We start from the raw sequence: 21,001 nt of genomic DNA on the forward strand, positions 1-21,001 counted from the left end.
GAAGTGACAGGTCCACTTTCAACACATTTGTGGGGCATTGAAAGCGATAAAACGCAGCAAACCGCTGAAATGCTTTTGCATCCTATTTGATTTTTTATTTTTTTAAAGGGAAGTTTGAAGTAGACAACCTGTAGCTACACAGCGAGACATCGGGAAGGACCTTTCTTCACCTAGCCTGTCACGGGAAGAAAGCTCAGATGTCGCCATAGTAACCTCCGGCACTCTCAGATCCGCTCGCTGTAATTGTTCTGGAAGATAAAGGCGCGCTGCACAAGCGGAGGAGCCGGGACTCACTGCTGTCTGCTTTCATATTGTACTGGGATTAGCAATGTGTCATCATCACATTTAATCCTCGGCTAAGAAATATGGATTCCGCGCCGGGTCCTAAAGACGATTGGACGGTGATTAGGTTCCGTAGGCGGAATTTCTGGAAGTATGCAAACCGCGCTCTCGATCACTCTCTCTCTCTGTCTGTCTCTCTCTCTCTCTCTCTGTCTCTCTCTCTCACTCTCTCTCTCTCTCTCTCTGTCTGTCTCTCTCTCTCTCTTTCTCTCTCTCTCTCTCTGTCTCGCTCTCTCTCTCTGTCTCTCTCTCTGTCTCTGATTCTCTCTCTCTCTGTGTCTCTCTGTCTGTCTCTCTCTCTCTCTTTCTCTCTCTCTCACTCTCTCTCTGTCTCGCTCTCTCTCTGTCTCTCTCTGATTCTCTCACTCTCTCTGTCTCTCTCTCTCTCTCTCTCTCTCTCTCACTGTCTCTCTCTCTCTGTCTCTCTCTCTCTGTCTCTCTCTCTCTCTCTCTCTCTCTCTCTGCCTCTCTATTTATTTATTTATTATTTATTAAAATTCTTAAAAGTACAAAAAAAGTACAAAACGCAGTCAGTTAACCGTAGGCCTCGATGCGCCGAGAACAACAATACAGCAACAACCAAAAAAACACACACAGGCAGCGGAACAGATCAAATTTAAAATAGTTAGCAGATTAAAGAACTATAAAAACCTATGTAATTCCATAGGCTAGACTGAAAAGCTCAGTTTTTAAAAGCTTCCTGAACTTAAAAAGATCATTCTCAAGCCTTAATTTTAGAGGCAGGGAGTTCTCTCTCTCTCTCTCTCTCTCTCTCACTCTCTCTCTCTCTCTCTCTCTCTCTCTCTCTCACTCTCTCAGTCTCTCTCTCTCTCTCTCTCTCTCTCTCTCTCTCTCTCTCTCTCTCTCTCTCTCTCTCTCACTCTCTCAGTCTCTCTCTCTCTCTCTCTCTCTCTCTCTCTCTCTCTGTCTCTCTCTCTGTCTCTCTATTTGTCTCTCTCTCTCTCTGTCTCTCTCTGATTGTCTCTCTCTCTCTCTCTGTCTCTCTCTTTGTCTCTCTCTCTCTCTGTCTCTCTCTGATTGTCTCTCTCTCTCTCTCTGTCTCTCTCTCTCTTTGTCTCTCTCTCTCTCTCTCTCTCTGTCTCTCTCTGATTGTCTCTCTCTCTTTCACTCTCTCTGGAGAGGAGATATGATAGTGTTAAGCAAATCCCTGACTGGTGACTCCAGCAAAGACAACTTTTTTAGTGGGAGGAGTTTAAAAAGAGTTTAAAAAGACACATGGCCATTTATTGAAATGGGAAGAGAAGCGGTTTAACCTCTTAAAGGGGTTGTAAACGTTCGCAGATTGTATAAAAAAAAAATAACAAACATGTAACACTTACCTCCACTGTGCAGTTCGTTTTGCACAGAGTTGGCCCGATCCTCCTCTTCTGGGGTCCCACGGCGGCTCTCACGGCTCCTCTCCCAAGGGGGTTAGCTTGCGGTCGCGCTCCCATGCCATACGATCAACGTCCATAGCTTGCCGATTGTATCACTCGGCCCCCGCCACACCCGGCGGCCGCGTCATTGGATTTGATTGACAGCAGTGGGAGCCAATGGCTGCGCTGCTATCTATCATCCAATGAAGAGCCGACAAGAGCTGGGGGAAGGCAAGGCGGGATTGCGCCCACGGAGATTCAGGGCTCAGTTTAGTAAAACTGGGGGCTCGGGGGGGGGGGGCCCCGACTGCAAACTTTTGTGTTTTTTCACCTTAATGCATAGGTGAAAAAATACGAAGGTTTACAACCCCTTTAAAGCGGGGGTTCACCCTATCGACGGGAAAATTTTTTATTTTTTTTATCTTACCTTAAAATCAGGCATTGTAGCGCGAGCTACAGTATGCCTGTCACAATTTTTTTACCGCCGTACTCACCTTGTAGTCGTCCATCGAAGATTCCGGGGAATGGGCGTGCCTATGGAGACGGAGGATGATTGACGGCCGGCTCTGGCGCGTCACGCTTCTCCGGAAATAGCCGAAATAGGCTCGGTCTTCACGACGCGTGCGCATAGCCTGTGCGCAGGCGCCGTGAAGAGCCGAGACCTACTCCGGCTGTCTTCGGGGAGAGTGACGTGCCAGGGCCGGCCGTCAATCATCCTCCCTCTCCATAGGCACGCCCATTCCCCGCGGGAGCCGGAATCTACGATGGACGACTACAAGGTGAGTACGGGGTTAAAAAAATCGGGACAGGCATACTGTAGCTCGCGCTACAATGCCTGTCTCGATGGTAAAATGTGTCGGGGGGGGGGTGAACTACCGCTTTAAGGACGAGCCTCTTTCTAAGACTGTGGCCCAGATTCACAACCGAGATACGACGGCGTATCTCCAGATACGCCGTCGTATCTCTGCGTTGCGCCGTCGTATCTATGCGCCTGATTCTTAGAATCAGTTACGCATAGATTTGACTAAGATCCGACTGGCGTAAGTCTCTTACGCCGTCGTATCTTAGTTGCAATTTTACTCTGGCCGCTAGGTGGCGCTTCCGTCGATTTACGCAAGGAATATGCTAATTAGGTAGATATGCCGATTCACAAACGTACGTACGCCCGGCGCAATTTTGTTACGCCGTTTACGTTAGGCTTTTTCGGCGTAAGGTTGCCCCTGCTATTATGAGGCGTACGCAATGTTAAGTATGGACGTCGTTCCCGCGTCGAATTTTGAAATTTTTACGTCGTTTGCGTAAGTCGTTTGCGAAAAGGGCTGGACGTAAGTTACGTTCACGTCGAAACCAATACGTCCTTGCGGCGTACTTTGGAGCAATACACACTGGGATATGTACACGGACGGCGCATGTGGCGTTCGTAAAAACCGTCAATCACGTCGGGTCACCACCCATTTACATAAAACACCCCCCCCTCATCCTCATTTGAATTAGGCGCACTTACGCCGGCCCCATTTACGCTACGCCGCCGTAACTTAGGAGGCAAGTGCTTTGTGAATACAGCACTTGCCTCACTTACTTACGGCGGCGTAGCGTAAATATGATACGCTACGCCGCCTTAACAATGCGCGAATCTACCTGAATCTAGCCCTGTGTGTTTACAAGTTAAAGCGGAGGTTCACCCTAAAAAACATCTATGTACCATCCCATCCAGCATACTTGCGTCAGCTACGGTATGCTTTTTTTTTTTTTGCGCTGTATTTACCGTTTAATCCTTCAGTTTCTTTCCAGACTCCCGTGGGGAGCAGGCGTTCCTATGAAGAGGGGAACATGATTGACATCCGGCTATGGCGCGTCACACATTCCGAAAATAGCCGGACTATGTCTCGGCTCTTGCGCACGGACTAGGAGCTGACTGCGCAGGCGCCGTATACAGCCGATTCCTATTTCGGCTATTTTCGAAACGCGTGACGCGCCATCATATTGACACTAAAATGCAAAAAATAAATTAAAAAAAGAGCATTGGGCGGAAGTGACGTGTGATGTCGCTCCCACCATCCAATACCCCCATTCACCCAGAACGATCGTATTATACAATTCCATCTGTAGAGAAAATAGCCGAAGAACATTTGCCTGCCTTTCACACAGAGTGAATATACCTGCAATTTCATAGGATGAAAAAAGTGATTTTTTTTTTAAAGCTCCGCCCCTTACTGAATGTTTTTGCACTTTTGTGGGATCAGAAAACAAATGCGGCGTCACCTAAAATATCCCCCTAATAATAAATAAGGGACGATCTACTGAGGGAAGTTTCATTCGACGCACAGAAAAAGACACAGAAGGTGATTTTGTGAAACAACAGCAAGTCAGAAATCACAGGAGCTGAAAATAAAACCGGCGACGCTTTTCCCGGAGACTTCGTAATTATCTGGCGCTGCGACACGCGGCGGGCACAGCTGCTGGTCTAGAGGAAGGTGACAGGCTGGCGTCTTGTCAAATCTCCGCACACCTGTGCGCTTTGTCGTCTCATTTACAGGAACAAGATCCGGCTCCAAAAACATTCCCTTTCATCTGGAAGCCCAGCCGTCTTTAGGCTCGGCGCGTTTCATCCGGCTCTCCAAAGGCCGCCGTCTTTTATCCCGCAAAGTCGTGCGGCGCTCTGTCTGCAACAATGTTGCTCGTTTCTTTTTACAATGTAATACATAAAGATTCTGACATCCGTGGAAGTAAACTGGTCTTGTTCAGGAAAGTGTGCTCAATGAGAGGGGGTGACGTGCAACGCGTAGTAAAGCGTAGTAAAGCGCAGTAAAGCAGCGCTCACAAACTTTAGGCAGCCGTGTACCGCGGTCATGAACCCGGCTATGGTAAAGGCCCCCCCACAATAACCAGTTGAAAGCCAACACTTCAGTAAATATCAGCAAGCAGTCATCCTTTATTAGACAGGGTGAAATACAGCCTGAAAAACCAACGCGTTTCGGCCGATCATGCCTTAAATTCGGGGGCCCCAAACATTCTAAACAAAGGGCCAGTTCATTGTCCATCAGATTTTAGAGGGGCCGGGCTGGGGCTATTGGGAGTAGAAAAGGTCCCAATATCAGTGTGAAAAAAATAATGCTTCATCATTTGTTTCAGCGGGAGCAATTGTGCCTCATCATTGGTGTCATTGCTTCTGAAAAGCAATCCAAGTATAGGTCGCTTTTCAGAGGAGCGGCAATCCCTGACACACATGTGAATGTGCCCTCAGAGAGATTTCAACCTGCTGTCACCCCCTCTCTCCTTCTCTCTCTCTCCCCCTCTCTCACCCCCTTATCTCTCACCCTTCTTTGTCCAACACCCCTCACTCTCACTCTCCCCCTCTTTCTTTCTCACCCCCTGTCTCGCTCTCTTATCCCCTCTCTCACTCCCCCTCTCGCACTCTCCAACCTTTCTCTTTTGTCCCCGCTCTCACTCTCACCCCCCTCACCCCTCTCTTACTCCCCCTCTCTCTCTCTCCCCCCTCTATCTCCACCCTCCTCTTTCCTTCTCTCTCTCCCCCTTATCTCTCCCTCAATCTCTTATCCCCTCTCTGTCTCTCAATCCCCCTCTAACACTCACCACCCTTGCTCTTTTGTCCCCCCCCTCTCACTCTCACCCCTCTCTTACTCCCCCTCTCTCTCTGATTCCCTCTCTCTCTCACCCCCTCTCGCTCATCCCCTCTCCCCCTCTCTCTCACCTCACCCCCTCTCTCCAACACCCCCTCTCTCTCCCTCCCACTCTTTCTCACACCCCCCTCTCTCTCTCACCCCCTCTCTCTCTCTCACCCCCTCTCTCTCACCCCCTTTGTCTCTTTCTCACTCCCCCTCTCGCACTCACCACCCTTGCTCTCTTATCCCCCCTCTCAACCCCCTCTCACTCTTACCCCCCTCACCCTTCTCTTACTCCCCCTATCTCTCTCTCTGACCCCCTCTCTCTCTCACCCCCTCTCCCCCTCTCTCTCACCTCACCCCCTCTCTCCACTCACCACCCTTGCTCTCTTGTCTACCCTCTCAACCCTCTCTCACGCTCACTCCCCTCTCTCTGACCCCCCCTCTCTCTCTCATCCCCTCTCCACTCTCTCACTCTCTCTCTCACCCCCTCTCTCTCCTTCCAACTCTTTCTCACACCCCTCCTCTCTCTCTCCCTCTTTCTCTCTCATCGCCTTTCTCTCTCTCTCACTCCCCGTCTCGCACTCACCACCCTTGCTCTCTTGTCCCCCCTCACTCTCTCACCCCTTCTCTCTCATACCAATCCCCCCTCTTCACACAAGGCAACCAACCTCTCAGTCATCGGGCCTCTTTACTGCACTATGTACAGGCATTACCTACAGCCCCCAAAAACCACACCTAATGTTCGCCGCGGCACGCACAGCATGCCGCACTTTTTTCTCTGATATGAGGGCCCAAATCATGATCTCACACACAGGCCCACTGCTTTTATAAAATGCCCCAGGTGGAGTCATAAGGATGGTTTTCACATGGCAGCCATCATTACACCTGGAAGTGCCCAGCGGGTTCTACGGAAAGAAGCAGGGAATTTCCATGCAGGCTATGCTGCGGGGGATGTTTAAATCCTCCCTCTATACAGCTAAGCGGCAACTTGTAGGTGGGGCTTGGTGTGGGTGTGGCTTAAGTGTATGCAGGCTATGCTGCGGGGGATGTTTAAATCCTCCCTCTATACAGCTAAGCAGCAACTTGTAGGTGGGGCTTGGTGTGGGTGTGGCTTAAGTGTATGCAGGCTATGCTGCGGGGGATGTTTAAATCCTCCCTCTATACAGCTAAGCGGCAACTTGTAGGTGGGGCTTGGTGTGGGTGTGGCTTAAGTGTGGACACAGAGGGCCCCTTGATCTCCGATTGCCCAAAGGCCCCATAAGTTGTCAGTCCGCCCCTGGTCACAGTGACAATGACGTCACCAGACAGAAACTGAGGGAAAATCTGCAACAAACAGCAATACAAATCTGATGAGGGTTATAGCCCTACCCTACTCTACTTGATTAGAGAATTTTTCCTGACTTCCTGTTGTCACCTGGACAGGAAGTGAGGAGAAACCGAGCCTAAGATGGCAGTAAAAACCTAACAGGGGTTCTAGACGTTCTCAATTTTAACCAAAATGGATGGACATTCCCTTTAACCTTACCCAGAAAACCTAAATTGCAACATGTTCATCTTCTGCTAATCCAAGGAAAACTAAATTGGGCTGGGTTGCCATGGTTTCTGCGCCTTGTATTTGTTCCTGTAGAAGACAGAATATGACGTAGCGTGTTATTTGGCTTATTTACAGGAAAATTGTGTTTTTGTAGCTGAAGTGAAATTTCCAGCAGGCAGACTGAATGATGTCTTGCAGACAGTTTGATTGTCAGTCTGCCTCATTATCGCAGTCACTCACCCCCCGGCTGTGCTATATAAAAATTAAATGTTTTATTGTTATAAATAAAATATTAAATGAATCTGCCAGAAACATCTCTCTTGGCAGTACAATGACATCAGACTGACTGTCCCTGGCTTCTCATGAGCTATAATAAAGAAATCCTATAATAATAGGAATGTGTATGGGCCCTGCCACTGTGGAAGGAGAGGTCAACGCATGCAAAGATGCAGATTGAGGGGCTCCCGGGTGGCTGCATGACCACAGGTCAGGTTAGGTTGTGTCAGGTCACCTGTGGCCAGGTGACAAGTGCACCCCGTTGGGGTCAGGGATGCACCACAGGGTAGTGAACCCTATGGCCGACTGCTGCGATCAAGAGAGGAAGCGTGAACCCAAGATCCCCCAGGGTACGGAGTCTAAGACCCAGCTTTGTGTTCACCAGAGCCTCTAGTGGTGAGGATGGCCTTCGCCGCAGCTGGATCCAGGTCGCGACCCCTGGGATCCCCTAGGTCACGCTCTGCAGGGAGAGAGGGGAAGCAGCAAGCAGGACAAGCGGTAGTGATGGGTAAGCCAAGGTCAGGGCAACAGGCAGACAAGGGTAACTAAGGGACAGGCAAAGGGTCAGGATCACAGGCAAACAGGAGAAGTCAGGCACGAGCCAAAAATGGTACACAGGAAGATAATCGTAGCACACTGCAGACAGGAACTAAAGCTAACAACACGGTTGAACAGCAAAGCAGACTGGCAGTTCAGTGGTTAATATAGGCTTCCTGGGATGGCCTAGGGTGGAGCAATACAGAGAGGAAGGTGATAAAAGACAGTCAGAAGGAGGGTCAGGCCTCTAACACATGGAGATCAGTTAAGCTGCCAGACTTTATTGCATATCCATGACAGGTTGTTTTCTTTCTTCAGGTTTTGTAATTCCCGGATTGGGTTTTGGAGTCCAGAGACTTTGAAGAGCTTTTGGAGGGAAGAACCCTGTGACCTTGTGTACAGGTTTTGTAATTCATGGATTAGGTTCTGAAGTCCAGAGACTTCGAAGAGATTTGGGAGCGAAGAACCCTGTGGCCTTGTGTACAGGTTTTGTAATTCCCAGATCGGGTTCTGGAGTCCAGAGACTTCGAAGAGATTTGGGAGGGAAGAACCCTGTGACCTTGTGTACAGGTTTTGTAATCCCCGGATTGGGTTCTAGAGTCAAGAGACTTTGAAGACCTTTGGGAGGGAAGAACCCCCCGTGATCTTGTGTTCAGGTTTTGTAATTCCTGTGTCGGGTTCTGGAGTCCAGAGACTTCGAAGAGCTTTGGGATGGTCTGTTCAGGGTTTGACAGGCTGGGAATTAGATTGTTTCCCCCTGTCTCTGAAAGAAGCTTCCAGAGTTTAGGGCGGGAGATTCAAATGACCAGCCTGAATATTTATCATGCTACAGCCAATCTCTGAAGAAGAGTCTCCAGTAGGGGGCTGGAGGGCCGATAAATAGTCTGAAGCACTGGAGAGCCGGGTTCCTTCTCCCCAGGAGGGTTCCAGAGCCCGAGGGGCTGTTGCCCTAAGGCAGCACATGGACTGTGTAACTGTGCTCAAGGCCTCAGCGGCGTCAGGGTTGGGGGGCCTGGGTGGATCTTCCAAGAAACTGATTGCAGGAGGTCACCACAAGGGATCCGGTCTTGAGAGGTGCTACTACCTTAAATAATGGACCTTGTCCGGGGGAAGGTGGTCCTGGGGAGTAATAACCATATACTGATCCCTGTGACGGTGTAGTGTTTTGGAGACTGTACCGGGTACCAGCAGTGGTGCCTAGGCACAAGGTAACCAGATGCCAAAGATTTGCCTCGTTAGGTAAATATGAAATATTCCATATATGAATTTATAATATGCAAAGTGCATCAGGTGCAGAGCATGCGTCCGATGGGAGACACAGCCATCGCTTTTTCCATAAATGTTTGATCTCATGGAGTTCAGAGGTGTTTGGTTTATTTCCTTTATCGATATAAATATTTAAAGCTGAACTCAAGGTCAACCTTTAAAAATATCTCTTGTGGTCCTCCTCCCCTCCACTCCTCCCCTTCCCCCACTCGTATAGTAGGAGTTCAATGCAGAGGAATATTTACTTTATTACTCGTTCCTGCAAACTTCTTCCCCATCAGTTATGGGGCCCTACAATCAGCCATGATTCCCACTGGGGAGTGTTTGGCCCCATACATTTTTAGGAGCATCTGAAATACACTTGAAAGACATGGCCAGATCTAGGTAGGTGCTATTGTGAGCTATGCCCTCACATTTCAACTGCACCCCCCCCCCCCCACTGCCCTGCTGACCTCCCATGCTTTCCCCTGCTGACCCCCTTTACACTGCCCTGCTGACCCTCTGTACACTGCCCTACTGACCCGCTGTACACTTCCTTTTTTGACCCCCTATATATTGCCCCTCTGAACCCCTGTCCACTGCCCTGCTGTGCCCTGTACACTGGCCTGCTATCACTCTATACACTGTTCTGCTGCCCCCTGTAAACTGCCCTACTGCCCCCTGTACACTTCCCTGCTGACACTCTATACAATGCCCTGCTGCCCCCCTGTACACTGCCCTACTGACGCCCTGTACACTGCTCTGCTGACCCCTGTACACTGCCCTCTGTAAACTGCCCCCAGTACACTTCCCGGCTGACACTCTGTACACTGCCCTGCTGACCTCTGTCCTCTGTCCTGCTGACCCCTGTACACTGCCCCGCTGACCCCTGTACACTGCCCCGCTAACCCCATACACTGTCCCGCTGACCCCCGTACACTGCCCTGCTGACCCCTGTACACTGTCCTACTGACCCCTGTACACTGTCCTGCTGACCCCTGTACACTGCCCTGCTGACCCCTGTACACTGCCCGGCTGACCCCTGTCCTGTTGACCCCTGTACACTATCCTGCTGACCCCTGTACACTGCCCTGCTGACCCCTGTACACTGCCCTGCTGACACCTGTACACTGTCCTGCTGACCCCTGTACACTGCCCTGCTGACCCATGTACACTGCCCTGCTGACCCCTGTACACTGCCCTACTGACCCCTGTACAGAGACCTGCTGACCCCTGTACAGGGACCTGCTGACCCCTGTCCTGCTGACCCCTGTACACTGCCCGGCTGACCCCTGTCCTGTTGACCCCTGTACACTATCCTGCTGACCCCTGTACACTGCCCTGCTGACCCCTGTACACTGCCCTGCTGACACCTGTACACTGTCCTGCTGACCCCTGTACACTGCCCTGCTGACCCATGTACACTGCCCTGCTGACCCCTGTACACTGCCCTACTGACCCCTGTACAGAGACCTGCTGACCCCTGTACAGGGACCTGCTGACCCCTGTCCTGCTGACCCCTGTACACTGCCCGGCTGACCCCTGTCCTGTTGACCCCTGTACACTATCCTGGTGACCCCTGTACACTGCCCTGCTGACCCCTGTACACTGCCCTGCTGACCCATGTACACTGCCCTGCTGACCCCTGTACACTGCCCTACTGACCCCTGTACAGAGACCTGCTGACCCCTGTACAGGGACCTGCTGACCCCTGTCCTGCTGACCCCTGTACACTGCCCGGCTGACCCCTGTCCTCTGCCCTGCTGACCCCTGTCCTCTGTTTGATGACCCCAGTACACTGCCCTACAGACACCCTGTGCAGTGCCCTTCATAGTTCATCTTATGTACACGGGCCGATAACCCATTCTCCCCACAGGCCCCCAGGGGGGCAAATATGTCACTCTGGTCTTTTTTTACTCACTGTTTAAGAAACGCAATTTCCTCTTCATTGCAGACAGTTGGAGTCACCTCCTCGGAATCCAGAGAAATGGTGTCCTGTACGCCTTGAGATAAAAAAAAAGAGTCATCAGAAGGGATGTCCACTCCGTGATAGAAGGGATTGTGTAGTGAATGCTTGAATTGCCTTATCAGTTACATTTATTAGACCCCCAATGTCTCTCTGTCCTCCAATGCTGCTAATCACCCTCAGATAATGCTTGATTAGCAGCAGCGCAGGGGCAAGGTCATCCAGTGCCGAGGGCAAAGATGCCAAACTGCCCCCCGACCCCTTTCCCCATTCATGATGTGCAAGCTCAGGGGATCCTTGTCAAAATCACTGACGCTGTCACTACTCCTGTCAGCCTTGTCACTACTCCTGTCAGCCTTGTCACTACTCCTGTCAGCCTTGTTACTACTCCTGTCAGCCTTGTCACTACTCCTGTCAGCCTTGTCACTACTCCTGTCAGCCTTGTCACTACTCCTGTCAGCCTTGTCACTACTCCTGTCAGCCTTGTCACTACTCCTGTCAGCCTTGTTACTACTCCTGTCAGCCTTGTTAAAGACAAGTAAAGGGGGCTGAATACAAATACCCCTCCCCCCACACTTTTCACATATTTATTTGTATCATTTATCATTTTCCTTCCACTTCACAATTATGTGACACGTGTGTCAGTGTGTCAGTTTTTGGTTGTAACATGACAACATGTGGAAAATGTAGGGGGGTATGAATACTTTTTCCAGACACTGGGCCAGATTCAGATAGATCAGCGGATCTTTAGATCCGCGCGATCTATCTAATTTAAGATCCGCCGACGCAAGTTTTAGAGTCAAGTGGGTAATTCACAAAACACTTACCTCCAAACTTGCGGCGACGGATCGTAAATCCCCCGGCGGAATTCAAATTCCGCGGCTAGGGGGAGCGTAGTATTTAAATCAGGCGCGTCCCCGCGCCGATTTAAATGCGCATGCGCCGTCCGCGAATTTTCCCGGCGTGCATTGCTCCCAATGACATCGCTAGGACGTCATTGGTTTCGGCGTGAGCGTACAGTAACTAGCGTCCAGCGCTTTTGTGAATTGACGTACGCAAACGACGTAAAAAAAAAAAAAAAAATTGACGCGGGAACGACGGCCATACTTAACATTGGCTGCGCCTCATAGAAGCAGGGGTAAGTATACGCCGGGAAAACGCTTACGTAAACGACGTAAAGTGACTGCGTCGGGCCCGCGTACGTTCGTGAATTGGCGTATCTCGCTGATTTACATATCCTCGCCGTAAATCAGCGAGAACGCCCCCAGCGGCCATTTTTAAATTGCAGTTAAGATCCGACGGTGTAACACAGTTACACCTTTTGGATCTTAGGCATATCTATGCGTAACTGATTCTATGAATCAGGCACATAGATACGACCGGCAGAACTCAGAGATACGATGGGGGATCAGGAGATATCAGGAGATACACCATCGTATCTCTTTGAGAATCTGGCCCAACGTATGTTGAGGGGTATGAATACTTTTTCCAGGCACTGTATATAGAGGGGTATGAATACTTTTTCCAGGCTCTGTGTATAGAGGGGTATGAATACTTTTTCCAGGCTCTGTGTATAGAGGGGTATGAATACTTTTTCCAGGCTCTGTATATAGAGGGGTATGAAGACTTTTTCCAGGCGCTGTATGCTTTTCATGTGTATTTAGCAGAGTTCAGGGGATAAACGTACTTTCCATGCTTGAATGGAGGAATCTCCGCAGACAGCTCCGGTACGCACTCAGCGTGTTGCTCTGTGGAGGGGGAGGGGGACAGGATTAGCATCGAACGATCACATAAAACGATCATCCCGGATATCATTACATGATAACTAATTCCCGATACACCACAGAGGGGAGGGGGGGAGACCTATTACAGGAAAATGTGCTGCAATGCTGAAAAACAAAACATTCCAATTACAAAGTGCACCCGATGCTGAGAATGCTCGCCGCCTGGCTGCCACTGACTCAGAGCAAGCATGCAGCAAGTAAAAGTCACACTCCGCATCTCTTGTACTCGTCTTCTAGGTCAGAGACTCAGAAAGTGAATTCTTATGACACATGGCTGCCGGGTAATAGGCAAAAAACTGCAAAGCATAGCGACTCCAAACAACCAATCAGATTTCATTTCCGCCTGCTGTTTGTAGCAGAACTTCACTTAAGATAAGAAGGGGGGGTCTGATGAGAAGGGGGGCTCTGATATGGGGGGTCTGTTGTGAAGGGGGCTCTGATATGGGGGGTCTGATGAGAAAGCGGGGCTCTGATATGGGGGGCTGATGAGAAGGGGGGTCTGTTGTGAAGGGGGCTCTGATATGGGGGGTCTGATGAGAAAGCGGGGCTCTGATATGGGGGGCTGATGTGAAGGGGGGCTCTGATATGGGGGGGCTGATGTGAAGGGGGGCTCTGATGTGGGGGGGTCTGATGAGAAGGGGGGCTCTGATGTGGGGGGGTCTGATGTGAAGGGGGGCTCTGATGTGGGGGGTCTGATGAGAAGGGGGCCTCTGATATGGGGGGGCTGATGTGAAGGGGGGCTCTGATGTGGGGGGTCTGATGAGAAGGGGGCTCTGCTATGGGGGGGCTGATGTGAAGGGGGGCTATGATGTGGGGGGGTCTGATGTGAAGGGGGCTCTGATATGGGGGGCTGATGTGAAGGGGGGCTATGATGTGGGGGGGGGGGTCTGATGTGAAGGGGGGCTCTGATATGGGGGTCTGATGTGAAGGGGGGCTCTGATATGGAGGGGCTGATGTGAAGGGGGGCTCTGATGTGGGGGGGTCTGATGTGAAAAGGGGGCTCTGATATAAAAGGGGGGCTCTGATATAAAAGGGGGGCTCTGATATAAAAGGGGGGGCTCTGATGTGAAGGGGAGGCTCTGATGTGAATAGGGGGACTTTTATGTGAAGGGGGCTCTGGTGTGGAGGGGGCTTTGATGTGAAGGGGGCTCTGGTGTGGAGGGGGCTTTGATGTGAAGGGGGCTCTGATGTGAAAGAGGGGGCTTTGATGTGAGGAAGGTTCTGATATGAAGGGGAGACTTTGATGTGAAGGGGGTTTCCGATGTAAAGGGGGAGCTCTGATGTTAGAGGGGAGCTCTGATGTTAGAGGGGGGGTCTGATGTTACAGGGGAGCTCTGATGTTAGAGGGGGGGTCTGATGTTAGAGGGGGGGTCTGATGTTAGAGGGGGGGTCTGATGTTACAGGGGAGCTCTGATGTTAGAGGGGGGGTCTGATGTTAGAGGGGGGGTCTGATGTTAGAGGGGGGGTCTGATGTGAAAGGGGAATGTGAAGATGGAAATGTGTATTGCTTCCATATCACACATAATGTATCAGATATATGCAGGCCAATATTCTACCCAGTCTAAGAAACTTCCAGAGGGTCATAGATCCCTACAATTCATAGATCCCTCCAATTCATAGATCCCTCCAATTCATAGATCCCTCCAATTCATAGATCCCTCCAATTCATAGATCCCTCCAATTCATAGATCCCTCCAATTCATAGATCCCTCCAATCAGAGACGTGTTGTTCTGATGATGGTACTCACCTGCTGCTCTGACAGAGGTAATGATAGAGTCAATACTGAACCAACGTCGCTCTCCTCCTCCTCTTCGCTCTCCTCTTCTTCTGTAGGGACAGCAGAGGGATTCAGTAAATCTGAATAATAACTGAATGTCATTTAATTAGCAAAAGTCTAATGTAATATAAACAAAGACATTTTATGAAATAAAATACGGTCTCTGCTTTTCTTCATCCCTTTGAGGTGGGGGAGCTCTGTGTATTAAGGGATACTAGGAGGTGGGGGAGCTCTGTGTAGTGAGGGATACTAGGAGGTGGGGGAGCGCTGTGTATTGAGGGGTACTAGGAGGTGGGGGAGCTCTGTATATTAAGGGGTACTAGAAGGTGGGTGAGATTGTGTATTGGGGGACTAGGAGGTGGGGGAGCTCTGTGTATTGAGGGATACTAGAAGGTGGGGGAGCGCTGTGTATTGAGGGGTACTAGGAGGTGGGGGAGCGCTGTGTATTGAGGGGTACTAGGAGGTGGGGGGAGCTCTGTATATTAAGGGGTACTAGGAGGTGGGTGAGATTGTGTATTGGGGGACTAGGAGGTGGGGGAGCTCTGTGTATTGAGGGGTTAGGAGGTGAAGCAAGATGGTGTATTGGGGGACTAGGATGTGGGGGGAGCACTGTGTATGGGGGCTAGAAGGTGGGGGGAGTGCTGTATATTAAGGGGTACTAGGAGGTGGGGGAGCTCTGTATATTAAGGGGTACTAGGAAGTGGGGGGAGATTGTGTATTGGGGGACTAGGAGGTGGGGGAGCTCTGTGTATTAAGGGGTACTAGGAGGTGGGGGAGCTCTGTGTATTGAGGGGTACTAGGAGGTGGAGGGAGTTCTGTGTATTGAGGGGTACTAGGAGGTGGGGGAGCTCTGTGTATTGAGGGTGTAACGAGACCCTTGCTCACTCGCTTCCGCTCTCCCGACACTCCTCTGCTACTAGTGAGTCAGCTTGCAGATCGCAACGTCTGATGGTTTGTTCATCCAAGGCTCCGGGATCCGAACTACAGCTATGTGTCGTTCGGAATCCATTAGAACAAACACCAGGCAGGCTGTATGTAAGTTCAAACAGGAAGACCTTTATTGGAAGTACACAACACACTTTTTTACAGAATTTGGAACATCCCGCCCCCAACAACTGCTTTCCTATTGGTCAATTGTAAAGTACATGTAGTCCTCCTTCAGGTCCTCCTTAGCCATGCAAATGAGGACTTGAAAATGAGTCAGCAGGGATTGGTCCGATAGCTAGATTAGACGGACTGTTATGTGTAATGAGACAGAAGCCCCAGGGGGCAATCAATGTACACAATAGCCAGACACAGAACAATGGAGCCATCTGGAGCCTTAAGACAGAGCAGAAGACCCCCCACTGTGTAACAGATTTCAAGGAGGAACACTTCCGCATTCCAAGGTCCATGACAGAGGGGTACTAGGAGGTGGAGGGAGCTCTGTGTATTTAGGGTTACTAGGAGGTGGAGGGAGTTCTGTGTATTGAGGGGTACTAGGAGGTGGGGGAGTGCTGTGTATTAGGAAGTGTTAGTAGTGGGGGGGGAGATCTATGTATTGAGGGGTCCTGGGACATGGGGGGAAATCTGTGTATTGGGGGGGTACTAGAAGTTTTAACCCCACGGGGTTGAAAAAAAGAAACGAATAGTGTGTACCCGGCTTTAGATGAGGATTTAGTGATTGGGTGTACAGAGACATGTCCATTGACACACCACCCCCCGTGTATAGTGTGAACGGGGCACATAGAAAACAATTATTTTACAATTACGGTTTCCTGGACCTGCAAGTTCATCTTTATAACTATTTCCAGCATTAGATAAATACTTCAGCTTTGCAAAGTAAAAATGTAACGACAGGTTCCCTTTATCCTTTGTCCACACAAGCTAGAAAATCCCCCGGCACTCGTCACTGGCTGAACAAACACGACTTTTGCTACCGGTCAAATATTTATTTTTTTCCCGTTGAATGAAAATGAATCCCCCACCCCTCCCCCAACCTGGAGATTTGATATAGTGCTCCTCCAGGCTTTACAATTAAATTGGGGTTTTCTTGCTGCAGAATGCGGCGTGGCTCTAATGCTGTACGGTGCAGAGGCCGGCAGCACTCCACCGATAGAGAATTCTGTTTGCTTTGCTACATTATTACTTATCAATAATAAATGACTCTATATTGGTGAGATGTTTCTGGTTTCCGGTGCTGTTTGCAGAAGGTTACGCTATCAAGGAAAGATCCTGACAGGCGGTGATGGCCGCCTGCCTCGTCTTATTAGATCACACACTAACGAGAGGAGACTCCCAACCTAAAGGGAAGTACGGGGACAACAAGGGGAGAGTTCCTCTACCAGACCTCACTGACTTAGATAGCGATACACAATGTGCACACCTGACCATCACATCTGTAGCAGCTTGTTGGACATCTCATTCCATAACCCCAGACATTAAAATTAGGTCGGCCCCCCTCTTTGAGGCCATAACCACTCTTTTGGGAAGGCTTTCCACAAGATTTTGGATTGTATCTGTTGGAATTTGTGTCCATTCAGCCAAAAGAACATTTGTGACGTTAGGTACTGATGTTGGATTAGAAGACCTGATTCATAATCAACGTTCCAGTTCTTCCCAAAGGTGTTCAGTAGGATTGAGGTCAAGTCTCAGTGTAGACCACTCCAGTTCTTTCCAAAGGTGTTCAGTAGGATTGAGGTCAAGTCTCAGTGTAGACCACTCCAGTTCTTCCCAAAGGTGTTCAGTGGGATTGAGGTCAAGTCTCGGTGTAGACCACTCCAGTTCTTCCCAAAGGTGTTCAGTAGGATTGAGGTCAAGTCTCAGTGTAGACCACTCCAGTTCTTCCCAAAGGTGTTCAGTGGGATTGAGGTCAAGTCTCGGTGTAGACCACTCCAGTTCTTCCCAAAGGTGTTCAGTAGGATTGAGGTCAAGTCTCAGTGTAGACCACTCCAGTTCTTCCCAAAGGTGTTCAGTAGGATTGAGGTCAAGTCTCGGTGTAGACCACTCCAGTTCTTCCCAAAGGTGTTCAGTAAGGGTCAGGTTGAGGCTCGGTGTAGACCACTGCAGTTCACCTCAAAGAAAAGGTGAAGGTCAGGGCTCTGTGCAGGCCACTTGAGTTCTTCCACACTAAGCTCATCAAACCATGTCTTCATGGATTTGGTTCACCTGAATTGGGCTTAGTTGTAGACCTCTAAGAAAAAGCCTAATCATTTTTGAGATCAGGTATTAATGTTGGATGAGAAGACTGGAGGGTTCTGTGTATTAGGGGTGCTAGGAGATTGGGGGATCTCTGTGTTTCAGGAGGTGTTAAGAGGTGGAGGAGATCTGTATATTGGGAGATGTTAGATGTTTGGGGGAGATCTGTGTATTAGGGGATGCTGGAAGGTGGGGGAGCTCTGTGTATTGGGGGTGCTATGGGGTAAGGGATCTCTGTAGTGGGCAGGAAGGGGGACTTCTGTTCTTGGGGGGCTAGAGGTGGGGGGAGCTCTGTACTAGCGAGGATGGGAGGAGGGGGGGGGCTCTGTGTATTGGGGGGTGCTAAGTGGTGGGGGGAGCTCTGTGTATGGGGGGGGTAATAGGAGGTGTTGGGGTTCTGTGTATTAGGGGTGCTAGGAGATGGGGGGATCTCTGTGTATCAGGAGGTGTTTGGAAGTGAGGGAGATGTGTGCATTGGGGGTTGCTAGACGTTTGGGGGTGCTGGAAGGTGGGGGAGCTCTGTGTATTGGGGGTGCTATGGGTTAAGGGATTTCTGAAGTGGGCAGGAAGGGGGGCCTCTGTTCTAGGGGGGGGCTAGAGGTGGGGGGGAGATTATGTATTAGAGGGTTAGGTGGTGGGGATAGCTCTGTATTGGGGGGTACCAGGATGTGTGGGGGGTTCTGTGTATTAGGGGGGGCTAGGAGATTGGGGGCTCTCTGTGTATCAGGAGGTGTTAGGAGGTGGGGAGCTCTGTGTATTGGGAGGTGTTAGATGTTTGGGGGAGATCTGTGTATTGGGGGATACTGGAGGGTGGGGGGAGCCCTGTGTATTGGGGGTGCTATGGGGTACGGGATCTCTGTAGTGGGCAGGAAGGGGGACCTCTGTTCTTGGGGGGCTAGAGGTGGGGGGGAGCTCTGTACTAGCATGTGTGGGAGGAGGGGGAGCTTTGTGTACTGGGGGGGGGGAGGGGGAGCTCTGCATCCATGCAACGCGTATGGGGGGGTTTAGGTTTCCCATCTTGGCCCTGGGCACTGCTTGATATTTCAATGGCGGATCTGCTTCTTTGACATAGCAATCCATCGGAACCAACTTTCACTTTTATTGGTCCAGAGCCATCAGACAGGAAGAGGGACAGGAAGTGACAGAAAATCTTCTCTCTGGGGGGGTGCAGACTGAAATAAATACGGGGGATCTGACCGTACCCCACTTTGTCCAATACCAGAAATAAACGTTTTTTTGGTTGGAGTGCCCATTGTATTGTCCCTTCTCTATTATGTAATTCCCCTGACGGGTCTAATTCAGCCTGTGCTGGGTAATGTTTCCGTACCGACTAACCACCAAGTAAAAGCGATGTTCTCCGTTTGTTTTTCCTCTGCCCTCAGCGGAGACATCAATTAGCCGCTCTTTAATGAGCCCCTGCGGCGTTCTCCAGTCAAAGTGTCAGCCGCCTATTACCGGACATCAATGCGCCATGTGTCAGATGGCCGAGCCGCCAAGGGAAGCGGATTGGGGCCAAGTCACAGTGTAAAATGCTACATCAATCAGAAAATGAACTTGGATGTTCGATCTCATCGTAGATATGAATCCGATCACTAAAAACTCCTCTAACCTTCAATGTTCCCGTCATTGTTTTTAATCAATGTAAATATGCAGCAAAATTACTAAATTCCGACTCCAGGAGTCACCACTACTTCTTCTTAGTGCTTTGCCCCTGGAGTGCCACCTTCCTCAGTGCCCCAACCCCCCACCTGAGCCCCCACTTTCAGTGTCCCCTACTTCTCAACACTTCCCCCCTGGAGCTCTCGTCCAGTGTCCCATCCACCTGGAGCCCCCCTCACTGCCCAACTGCCGCCGTACTCCCTCCCCGGAGCCACCCTCTTTAGTGCCCACCCCCACCTGGAGTCCCACCCTTCTCAGTGCCCCAACCCCCCCACCTGGAGCCCCCACTTTTAGTGCCCCCTACTTCTCCGTACTACCCCCCTGGAGCTCCCCATCCAGTGTCCCCTCCACCTGGAAGCCCCCCTCACTGCCCTCCCAAAGCCCAACTGCTGCCGTACTCCCTCCCCAGAGCCACCCCCTTTAGTGCCCACCCCCACCTGGAGTCCCATCCTCCTCAGTGCCCCAAAAAGGAGCCCCCACTTTCAGTGCCCCCTACTTCTCAGCACTTCCCCCCTGGAGCCCCCCTCCAGTGTCCTCTCCACCCGGAGCCCCCCTCACTGTCCCCCCCACCTGCTGCCGTACTCCCTCCCCGGAGCCACCCTCTTTAGTGCCTACCCCCCCTGGAGTCCCACCCTCCTCAGTCCCCCAACCCCCCCCCCCACCTGGAGACACCACTTTCATTGCCCCCTTCTTCACAGCACTTCCCCCCTGGAGCCCCCCTCCAGTCTCCTCTCCACCCGGAGCCCCCCTCACTGTCCCCCCCACAAAGCCCACCTGCCACCGTACTCCCTCCCCAGAGCCACCCCCTTTAGTGCCCACCCCCACCTGGAGTCCCACCCTCCTCCGGAGCTCACGCCACCAGGGAAGGCAAGGAGACAAGCAGGCAGGTGGCAGAAGAACATGCGAGCGGAGCTGATTGGGCATGCACCCGAAACTGAAGAAATATTCCCTCCGCTCCGACCAGCACATGATCATCAGAAAGGGGCACAGATAATGGAAAAAATACACCCCCCCCCCAAGCTATTAGGAGCAGCAGAGCGGGGGGGGTGTAATTCAGATTTTTTTTTTTATTCTGCACTGACTACTTTGAAATTGCCCCAGCCCCTGTTCAAATTCAATCCAGGGACGAAACCAGGGAGAAACTTGGTCTGGGGACGAAACCGGGGACAGACTTGGTCCGGGGACAGTGTCCTCAATCCTGGAAACAGGGGATGTCTGGTCACCCTACCTTAAAGCCCCCCCCCCTTTCTCATTACCTGCCATTCCAGGAGCCCCCATCAGTTTCACACCATTTGGACCTCCCTATCTCCCTCCTTATCTACACCCCTGCTCTCATATACTCAGGGGCGGACTGACAACTCATGGGGCCCCCGGGCAATAGGAGATTATGGGTCCCCCGGGCAATAGGAGATTATGGGGCCCCCAGGCAATAGGATAGTATGGGGCCCCCAGGCAATAGGAGATTATGGGGGCCCCGGGCAATAGGAGATTATGGGGCCCCCTGGCAATAGGATATTATGTGGCCCCCAGGCAATAGGAGATTATGGGGCCCCAGGCAATAGGATATTATGGGGCCCCCAGGCAATAGAAGATTATGGGGCCCCCAGGCAATAGAAGATTATGGGGCCCCCAGGCAATAGAAGATTATGGGGCCACACAGTATACAAACACACAGAATACACATACACACACTGAAAAGGT

General features: G+C 51.0%; 1 protein-coding gene across 1 annotated transcript in view; it reads right to left on the bottom strand.

Annotated features, from left to right (window-relative positions):
* LOC120916855 overlaps positions 1-21,001 on the bottom strand; it is a 167,856-nt gene that overhangs the window by 20,572 nt on the left and 126,283 nt on the right. Inside the window, exons 13-16 of the mRNA XM_040327798.1 lie at positions 17,050-17,517; positions 14,435-14,514; positions 12,590-12,650; positions 10,858-10,939 (exon numbers count right to left, since the gene is read on the bottom strand). Coding sequence (XP_040183732.1) covers positions 10,858-10,939; positions 12,590-12,650; positions 14,435-14,514; positions 17,050-17,517 — 691 coding nt within the window. The remainder of the gene's footprint in view (positions 1-10,857; positions 10,940-12,589; positions 12,651-14,434; positions 14,515-17,049; positions 17,518-21,001) is intronic.

Source organism: Rana temporaria, chromosome 11, assembly GCF_905171775.1.
Source record: "Rana temporaria chromosome 11, aRanTem1.1, whole genome shotgun sequence".
Classification (NCBI taxonomy): Eukaryota; Metazoa; Chordata; class Amphibia; order Anura; family Ranidae; genus Rana; species Rana temporaria.